The 10,651-nt window shown below is 38.9% G+C and overlaps 1 protein-coding gene across 1 annotated transcript; it reads right to left on the reverse strand.

Annotated features, from left to right (window-relative positions):
- Nucleotides 1–5,475: 5,475 nt before the first annotated feature.
- Nucleotides 5,476–6,360, reverse strand: LOC105879392 (small ribosomal subunit protein eS4, X isoform-like). Its single transcript, XM_012779603.3, has one exon. The coding sequence runs from the start codon at nt 6,341–6,343 to the stop codon at nt 5,552–5,554; it is 792 nt and encodes a 263-aa protein (XP_012635057.3). The 5' UTR covers nt 6,344–6,360; the 3' UTR covers nt 5,476–5,551.
- Between the last annotated feature and the right edge of the window lie 4,291 nt (nt 6,361–10,651).

Genomic DNA, 10,651 nt, shown 5'->3' on the forward strand with positions numbered 1-10,651 from the left:
GTGCCATTAATATATGGGCTAAGCCAAGAGTGATAGGCCCTTAGCTTGCTTTAATGAAAGGCAGGCAATATGTGGAGTAATGACACAAATGGGCTCTGAGCTCAACTATCTGAGTCTTTACCCTGGTTCTGCCATTTACTAACTATAACAGCTGTGTGGCTTTCATCCCTCTGTGCCTCATCTGAAGGGGCATGATAATGATGCTTCTCTCATGGGTTTGTTGTTGTGGCGATAAAGTCCATTAATATATGTAATACATCTTAAAAGAGCACCTGGCACATGGTAGTGAATAACAAATTATTGCTGTTGTGATGGTTTTCTTTATTTTTAGCCTTGGAAATAATGCAACATTTTAAAACTCTTATTTAAAGGGAAATTCCTTTCTTTGGGCATTATTACTATTACAATATCCTTTCATATCTTGTTTTTTCTTTCTCATCCACGATCATCTCTTTATCCTATTGATTTATATCTTCCAGTCACTTCAACCACCCTAATATTCATTTTGGACCTTGACTTTTATTCTCTTCCCACCCACTGCATTTGGTTATAAACTCAGGGATCTCTTGGAAGTAAATTGAGAAATTCTTGGCCTGTATGTAAGCAGGAAGCCCAGTTCATTAGGTGTAACCTAAGATGATGTTGTGTAGCTATGGTACAACCCAGCCTGGATGTGGTTAGAAATCTAGGGGTTGTTCAAGGCAAGTGCATAGTAAGCTGCTCATCTACCTGCCCAGATCTGAGAAGTTAAAAAGACAGAGCCCAATGGGGCAAACTGGTAGTGTTCTGAGCAGAGGCTTTATGGCTCATCCTTCTTTAATAGGGTCTTCCAGGGGCCTAGAAGAATATTCTATGGTCTATGTTCTAAGGACCTTCAATAAATATGTTTGTGCTTGAATGTATACACATTGGCTTTGGGTTTCCTTCCCACTAACTGCTTTCTGGGATGCAGAGAGAAAAAGCCTTAAATGTTGCAGTACACTATTTTAAATCTAGCTTAAGCTGTGTTATCTTTCCTCTTGGGCCTGCTCTGCCTGTGCTCTCTGGCAGGGCAGGGGTGTGGACAGTTGTTGAGGGGAGTTTTTATTTTTGTTAATTACTAACCTGGACTTGTCTACTTCTATTTTCTTGGAATGAATGAAAATGAGATACTATTTTTGAACTATTCAATGTACAGAAAATAGCATTTTTTTTTTTGTTGTTTTTTTTTTTTTTTTGAGACAGAGTCTCACTTTGTTGCCCAGGCTAGAGTGAGTGCCGTGGCGTCAGCCTAGCTCACAGCAACCTCAAACTCCTGGGCTCGAGCGATCCTTCTGCCTCAGCCTCCCGGGTAGCTGGGACTACAGGCATGCGCCACCATGCCCGGCTAATTTTTTATATATATATCAGTTGGCCAATTAATTTCTTTGTATTTATAGTAGAGACAGGGTCTCACTCTTGCTCAGGCTGGTTTTGAACTCCTGACCTTGAGCAATCCGCCCGCCTCGGCCTCCCAAGAGCTAGGATTACTGGCGTGAGCCACAGCGCCCGGCCAAAAAAATAGCATTTTTTAAAGAGAGGATGTATTGAATAAGTTATGGAAAAAAGCAATTCTGAAACAGTTTAATATGCTTGCATAAGGCGAGGCCTTGTTGAGCAAGATAACCTGAAGATAAATGAGAGTTGCTTAAGGTTTACATGAAATCTTTGGGTTTTGGTCTTTTGGATAACTAAAACAACCAGTTTTCAGCCCATAAGAAATAGTATTTGTATTAAATACCTGCTTATTTCTTAAAAACAAAACAAAACAAACATAAGCCCAGTATTTTTTCTCTCATATTTCTTCACTCTATAAATGTCTCATCCATATGGTATACTCTTTTTGACTTCTAAGGGTACTTTCTGTATGCAAGAAATACCCAGAGCATAGAGGAGAACGAGATTCTATCCCAAATATAATTTTATTTGATTGAAAAAATTCCTCTGAATGACATTCGCCATTGTGTTAATGCTCTAGGCTCATGTAGAGTGGACGTTGGTTTGCTGGTGCATTTTTAACCAGTAAGAAAGGTCCCCTTAGTGTGCAAAGGGCAAAACCAAGACACGTGTTTGGACAACAAGGCATGCAAATGTGCCATTCTGTTATTCATTTCAAAGGTGAAACACTCCTTTTCTGTAATATTTTTGCTGTAGATTTTCTGGAGTATAACCAGTGATGTCCATGATGAATCCATGTTTATTTTTTTATGGGAAGGAGAAAGAAGAAAACTGGCATTTTTGGTGCTTGCTTACTGAATGTCAGGCATTATATATATATGATTTCATTTAATTCTTACACTAACCCTTAAGCATAGGTATTATTATTCCCATATTATAGAAAGAAAACTGAGGTTTGGGAATTTAATTGCTTGCCTAAAGGCCACACAGCTGGTAGGTTGTAGAGAGACAGGATTCATAACAAGGTTTGTCTCTTTTCACCAACCCAAACTGCATCTCTTCAAGTAGATATGGTTTTTGTTGACCAACGAGCAGAAAATGCTTCACTAGGACACAGAAAAGTGTTCTTTAAATGAATTTAACTTTTTTTCTTTTTGGTATGAAAAAAGGTAGGACAAGTATGTTGCTTTTTAGATTTTAAAAAAGCAAAAAATTTGAAGCTTACATTACTAAGAAGTGGGCAGAATTACATGATTAAAATAAACTATGTATATAAGTCTATACTAGATAACATGTAAAAGTATTATCCCACATAATTAATAAAATTACAATCTGTATCAGAGTGAAATGTAATTTAATAAGCACAATATAGACTGAAAAATGAATAGCAGTTGGGTTGGTAATCATGGTTTAAAATATCTTTTACTTCTAAGAGAATTGCCAACAATAGAATAAGAACTCTTGCAAATGCTTAGGAGCAACCACAAGTTACTGCTGCAAAGCAGAGAAAAAATACTCATCATTGTTGTGCCACAATCTCCTTTCAGCTCAGATGGCCAGACCTATAAAAGGGAAAATAAGGAGATTTTGCTTTTTTAAAAATATTTACTGATATTCTCTGGGGAAAATAAATGACATACAAACTCTTCTAAAATAGGTTATCTGTGGGTTATCTATTTTATTACTACACACAATTATTTCATTTTTCTCAGTCTTTGTTTCTATTTTTGTCTACAAATGGTAACAACTTCTCTATCTCAGTTTTCAAGAGGGTCAAATGATATGTAAAAGTGCTTTGGAATGGTTAAAGTGTCATTCATTTGGAATGGTAAGTGTATGCAGATAATATTTTCCAATATATTTTCCCTCTGTAATCCAATCTGCCAACCCTACCCTCCCTCCATTATTGCCCCAGGGAAAAACAGGGCAAATGCCACCTAAAGGAGGGAGAAGATCAGAAAAGAAGATAGATCTTGTCACTCAAAAGGGAGAAGTTGAAAACACTAAAAGTTCTAGGTGGCACAGGGGAAGGAGCTAAAGGAAGGAAGGAAGAAAGGAAGGCAGCAAGAAAGGAAGGAAAGAAAAAAGGAAGGGAGGAAGAAGGCAAGAACTCAGCATGAGTGAACTGGTCCATGCATTGAGATATGATTAACTCAACTCTGAACCTTAGGTTAACAAAAAGAGCAAGTAATGGTTTGTACATCTGAATCAGGGTGAATGAATAGTGTTGTACTGTGATGATTATCTTCAGCAGGGCCTCTACTTTATAAGGGTGGCCCTGCAGGACTGACCAGCCTCTGTGAGTAAGCTACTCATCCATATGACATAAACAGATGATTTCAGGACCAGGATGGAGTAAATTGCTTGTTACTTAGTTCTCCGATGCCCTGAAAGATGAAACATTTACCCCCTGAGATTAATTTTTCACTGACTGATCAAACTCAATGTACTGTTTATGTTCTCTGTAACAGGAATTTTAAAGTATATAAATTTTTAAGCAAGAGTCTGATATCCAAAAAGATACATTACTTTGATCTTAAATAATTTTAAGTTCAACTGGGTGAAATACTGCTACTATTTAAGCTACTTATTTATAAAATATGGATCCAGTTAATTAGATTTATAGTGTGAAGCAGGAACTCTCTCTGATGACTGGAGGTGGAAGGCTCGTGTTTTTTAAGATTATTAACCAGCATGGTCTTCATTATACACGAGCTGCATGTTGGCCAGTCACTTCACCTCTCTAGATCTCAGTTTCCTCATCTGTAAAAGATTGACTAGTTCATCACGTCCTCCAATCTCTGAAAATGCTATGAATTTGCAGTAACAAAACCAAAAATGTGAATAAAACTTCAGTAACTACAATGTTTTTCCTGCTATATTACCACCAGTCTATCAGGGTTACCTCAGGGCCAGAAGTTGACAAGCACTAACTCCAAAGGTATGGGTGAGTCAAATTCTATTTCCACACTTATATTTGAGTCATCCAGTACTTTTCAGAATTAGACATTTTTTTCAATTCAGTATACAAAAATATTTTATTTTTAATTATTTTTAAGAATAGAATTTGAGCAATGGATTTATATGCAGGTGCCTCAGTATAATTCCATCATTCTCTGGTCAATGATTCCTAAAAGTGTTAGAAGTAAAATTATTAGTACAAGTTTATTTGGGTGCTTTCAGTACAAAAATATCTTAGATGGTATGCAAGATGGTTCTGTCATATAATAATAATAACTAATACTTTACAACACTGGCACAGACACTGTGCTAAGTGCTTTCCACATATTAATTTGATTCATTTTCACAATAACACTATGAAATAGGTTCTATTATTATCCCATTTTACAGAGGAAAATGAGACATGGAGTGTTAAGTCACTTGCTTAAGGATATACAACAAGTACATGGAATAGATGGGATTTGAACCCAGGTTGTCTAGCTCTTGTCCATGATTTTAAAAACTAATCCTACTATCTCTCTAATATGCAGCGAAGCTACAGTTTACATCAAAAATTTGATATTGCACTATAGATTTTTCGGAACCATATGTTTTGAATAATGTTCCCATCACTCTCCTGGTGGTCAACTGTTGGAGGAAGATACTCAGAAAAAAACCCATTGACTTAGCTCCTTATTCTGGTTCTTCCTTCAACTCTGCCTCTTACAATAATAGTGGTGTCAATATTTCCTTAGTTTCTACTCTGTATGAAGCTTAGTGTTATATTTATTAACTTGCTCATTCCTCATTACTCACATGAGGTTTGTGTGATTATTAGCCCCATCCTACTGATTAGGAAGCTGAGGCTTACAAAGGTTCTGCATTTTGCTCAGGGTCATAGATCCAGTCAGCACCCAAGGGAGCAGCATCTGGCAGCAGAACCTGTCTGCCCCTTGCAGAATTTCTTCTAAGCATGCTTAGCGTGTGTGGGCCTGAGTTTCTCCGTTCCTAAAGTAGGAGAGTTGTTAAGATGTCTCCTTATAGAATGTCCAGCTCTCATTCTTTATGAGTCTATTATTCATGGCTCCCCACTTAGTATCAACTACAGTAGAATTTTTTTTTGAATCACACTGTAATATCTTTAATTAAGTACAAATAACTTTTTAACATGTTATTATGTTACATGGAGACCATTTCACCCACTGCTCTGTTTGGCTGCCAGTCTCTTATCCCTCTCTTCAGCAATGGTGAGGCGAATACCTTTTCCTCGAGGAAGAGAAATCCATGGTTTGTTGCCTTTGCCAATAACGAAAATGTTGGAGAGGCGAGTGGCAAAGCTGTTGCCATTGGCATCTTTCACGTGAACCACATCAAAAGACCCGGGATGTCTTTCTCTGTTGGTGATCACACCAATTCTTCCCAAGTTAGCGCCTCCAGTCACCATACACAGGTTACCAGTGTCAAACTTGATGAAATCAGTAATCTTGCCAGTCTCCAAATCAATCTGAATGGTGTCATTCACTTTAATGAGTGGATCAGGATAGCGGATGGTGCGAGCATCATGAGTCACCAGATGAGGGATTCCTTTTGTGCCCACAAAGATTTTTCTCACTTTGCACAACTTGTGCTTGGCCTCCTCAGGTGTGATACGATGAACAGCAAAGCGACCCTTGGTGTCATAAATCAGACGGAAATTCTCTCCAGTCTTGTCAATGCTGATGACATCCATAAATCCAGCAGGGTAGGTTATATCAGTTCGGACCTTGCCATCGATTTTAATGAAGCGCTGCATACAGATCTTCTTCACTTCATCTCCTGTCAGGGCATACTTAAGCCTGTTTCTTAGGAAAATGATGAGTGGGAGACACTCTCTCAGCTTGTGGGGACCGGTGGATGGACGAGGAGCAAACACACCGGTCAGCTTATCCAGCATCCAATGCTTTGGAGCTGCTACACGCTTCAGATGCTTCTTGGGACTGCGGGCCATGGCTGCGCTAAGCACGGAAAGAGCTAAAGTAGAATTTAAAAGCAGGCTAAACATTGGTGTCTTTGTCTCTCGTTGGTTTTGGCAAATCACAAATCTTGAGCATCATAAGCAACAAGGCAAAATAATACACAGGAAACTTGATTTTTAGTCCTTTCTCTGCAAACTATATTAACTCAAGCATTGTTATTATATTATGGGGCTTTCCTTTCATTAATAAAGTATTTTTTTAAAAAATAAAATTTTCTTTAATAAAGGTAGTTAGGGGAGGAATTTTTGTTAAAACAGATGGTTTTGCTGGTATTCAAAATCTTTTAAAAAAAATCTCCCAAAAATTGAAACTGAATTTTGAAAACCCTTGAAGCAAACTTTCTTAGTAAAAAGTTTCAGAAGAGAGACTGAGGTAGAAGAGAGGTCATGACTAATTGCTGGGGAACGTTTCTTCACCCTCGAAAAGAGGTGGAAGAGTAGGAAAGGAAGTGGGGTGGTGTGACTGTGTGACCCAAGACGTCTTGTTTATATTTCCTTATCATGAATCTTCTTGCTAAAAGTAAAGTGTTGGTAAAGTGGCTTTAGTCTGCCAGAGAGACTCTTGGCCTCAGTCCAAACCTAACTGAAGTATTATCAGAAATACATTCTTTACCATGTATAGCACTGGCAGGTTCTTCTAATGAGATCCATACGTTGTAGCCTATTAGGCAGGATAATCCTGTGTTCCCTTGGGCAGAGAAGAACATGCCCTTTCACTATCTCTCCTGTTGGGGTTATCCAGCAAATGTGGCTTTGTGTGGCATGTCCAGGGGACTGATGGACAGAAATAAGCAGCAATATGTATCTGTAAACCTCAAAAAGACCATCTAGCTTTTGGACTCTTTTTCAGGGAAGAAAAGAGATTTAAGGTCCATTTTATTCTGAAGACAAAACTACAATCTATTTAAAATTATGTATCTAAATTATTTAAAGACAACTAAGTGTGTTCAAGCATGGCTACAAGGAAAACCTTTATGGAGTATGCCTCTGGAAGGAGGCTGCACGTGGCAATTTTAGGAAAGATGAGATGATGGATGGTTAATAGGACAAGGAGAAAGGGTTGGTCAAGGTGGCAGGGTGGGCAGGTAACAAGTTCATGATACAAAACAAGCTCATGATATATAACAAGTTCATAATGGACACAAATTCATAGAATATCTAGAATTGATGTGGCAAAATGCACAAGGGTCCAAAATATACTTTAAAACATCAGGTGTCCTATGCCTTTAATTCATATGGAGCTTATCTCTAAGTAACTCCAAGAGTTTATCTCTGTATCTCTCTTGAGGAAGAGAGGGGAGACAGTGTCTCTGTCACTCAGGCTGGAGTGCAGTGGCATGATCATAGCTCACTACAGCCTTACACTTCTGGGCTCAAGTGATTCTCCTGCCTCAATCTCCTAAGTAGCTAGGGCTACAGGTGTGTGACACCATGCTGGGCTGATTTTTTCTATTTTTTGTAGAGACAGGGCCTTGCTATGTTGCTGGGGCTAGTCTTAAACTCTGAGGCTCAAGTGATGCTCATGCCTTGGCCTTCCAAAGTGCTGGGATTACAGATGTGAGCCACCACACCCAGACCAAGAATTTATTTAGAATTCAGATTAGTCTTTACAAAAGCTAAATTGGTCAGGAAAGCAAAACATCAGTTTAGAAGTGAGAAAATAGGATGTAGTGTGTTTGTATAATTTACTCAAAATCACTCTTTTGGATTATGTTAAGGAAAAATAAACTGTTTCCTCTTACTCTCTATATTCTCACCACTCTTAGTATTTCACTCTGACATCCGATGTGTGGGTTTTCATCACACCCTGCCATTTTCCAACACCAGCTAGGTGTCCTACAGTTCAATTCAATTCTGACAATAACCGAAGTTAGTGGAGACCTCAGAGTTTAAGGCTCAGTCCCACAGATAGCCCCCCACTTTAGACAACAATTGAAAGTCCAGGTTATTAAACTGTGCTACAATAGGAGATTCCCATGACTCCCTCCTTGGGTTGAATCATTTGCTAGAGTGGCTCAAAGAACTCAGGAAAGTGCTTTGCTTACTATTACTCATTTATTATAAAACAATACAACTCAGGAACAGCCAGATGGAAATGATGCATAGGAAAAGGTATGAGGAAGGGGCACAGAACTTCCATGTCCTCTCAAGGGTTACTGTGTCTTCAGTGCTCTCCATATTTCAGCCACTGGGAAGATCTCCAAACCCTGGCCTTTTGGTTTTTCTGTGGAGGCTTCATTATATAGGCATAATTGATTAAATCATTGGCCACTGGGGATGAGCTCAACGTGCAGGCCCTCTCTCCTCCCCTGAGGTAGGACTGACAGTTCCAATTCTGTAATCACAAGGTTGGTTGTTCTTTCAGCAACCAGCACCCATCCTGATGCTATCCAGGGGCCCGCATTCACCAGTGATCTCACTAGCATACAGAAAGACACTTATCATTTCAGAGATTCCAAAAGTTTTAGGAGGTATGTGCCAGAAAACTGGAAGAAAGATCAAAATATATATTTTTTTATTATATCACAATTTCACAGACTATGACCTGGGGCTTCTTCAGCTTACTGATTGATAGGGTGATGTTCCTCATCTTTATTAACAGAAGTTACCACATTCCAGCTGAGCACTTCTCTTTGGCTTGGAATCATTAATTGTATGTTCTGAAAGGATATCATTTCATTAAGTCTGTTGTTTGAATCCTCTCTTTTTACCGTTTTCTACCATATTTTCCAAATTGAATATCTTCAATGATGACACAATTGAATGATAGCACTTTGTCTTAGTTTATTTGTGTTGCTATACAGAAATACCCAAGGCTGGGTAATTTATAAAGAAAAGAGGTTTATTTGGCTCATGATTCCACAGGCTGAAGGAGAAGCATGGCTCCAGCATCTGCATCTTGTGAGGGCCTTGGGCTGCTTCCATTCATGGTGAAAGGAGAAGGGAAGGCAGATGAAGGGGAGCCAGTGTGTGTAGAGATAACATGGTGAGAGAGGAACCAAGAGAGAAAGAGAGAGGTGCCACATTCTTTTTAATAACTAGCTCTCACCAGAACTAAGAGAGTGAGAAATCACTCACTACTGTGAGGATGGCACCATCCATTCATGAAGGATCCACCCCCATGATGCAAACACCTCCCATTAGGCTTTACTTCCAACATTGGGGATCAAATTTCAACGTGAGGTTTGGAGAGGACAAACATCCAAACTACAGCACATTTCATTACCCTATCCCGTAAAAAAAAGAGCTGGTGAGAAATCCCAGTGATTGCCCCGAAGTAACTCTCTCAGTTAAAGATAACGGCAGCAAAATCCTTCCTTCATATTAGTACATCTTGTGCTCAGAGAGTGTGAATTTTGACTAACGTTAAAGCTCTTAGGCAATTATAAGTATTGTCTACTACTTCCCATGCATATACTCCCTCATTCGATAAAAGACATGGTCAGGATGTCCTTGTTTATCCATAGCCATCCTTGGGGATATCATAATAATCTTCTACACTGGGAACATGGAAATCTACTCTCATTCTCCTTTGGCCTCCCACAGCTCAGTCTTTACCAAGATTGAGCTGGTGCCCTTGGGATATTGAAGGCCTTGTGCTCCTTTTAGACAGGCAATAACTGCTATCATTCCTAGCATGATCTCATGTTAGGAAATCTGGTTCACTTGACATTTTCTGAAGACAGTTTACATCAGTGGCAAAATTAGCTCTGTTCCACAATGTCAAAACAGTTAACCCTGAAAGGCATGTGACAGAACCTACCTTTACCCAGAACATTTTGAAATGCAGTAGGCAGTCAGTGAATCTACAAAATTGTGACTAAGGGTTACTTCTTTTTCTTTTTTTTTTCCACAGAAAATATTTTTTATTCTACTCTTTGCACCATGTGTAGGAACAGTATGTTTAATCTGTTAAATCCAATAAAAAAGATAATTCACTGAGGGAATGAAGCATCCACATTTCTTCATTTAAAATTTAGAAGCAATTTAACTATAGACAGCATCAGGTAGACTAGACAACTAACTATACTAGGCCCCTATAAAGACAAGGGTTTTCTCTATTGGAAAAGTCTCTTCTTGCAGAACTGGCTTCCCTGCAAGCTCAGGAGCAGATTTACCATATTGCTCGCTGGACCCCAGAAAGTTGCCCATGGTCGGCTATGGGCAACTTGTCGTTCTTTGGGGATAATGGAGCTACACTCTTCAAGGGTACCCCTCCTGTGCTCACTGGGATTCCTGGCAGCCAGTACAGGAAAACATTGTAAAATTGCAGGAGACATG

The sequence above is a fragment of the Microcebus murinus genome, chromosome 9, assembly GCF_040939455.1.
Source record: "Microcebus murinus isolate Inina chromosome 9, M.murinus_Inina_mat1.0, whole genome shotgun sequence".
Classification (NCBI taxonomy): Eukaryota; Metazoa; Chordata; class Mammalia; order Primates; family Cheirogaleidae; genus Microcebus; species Microcebus murinus.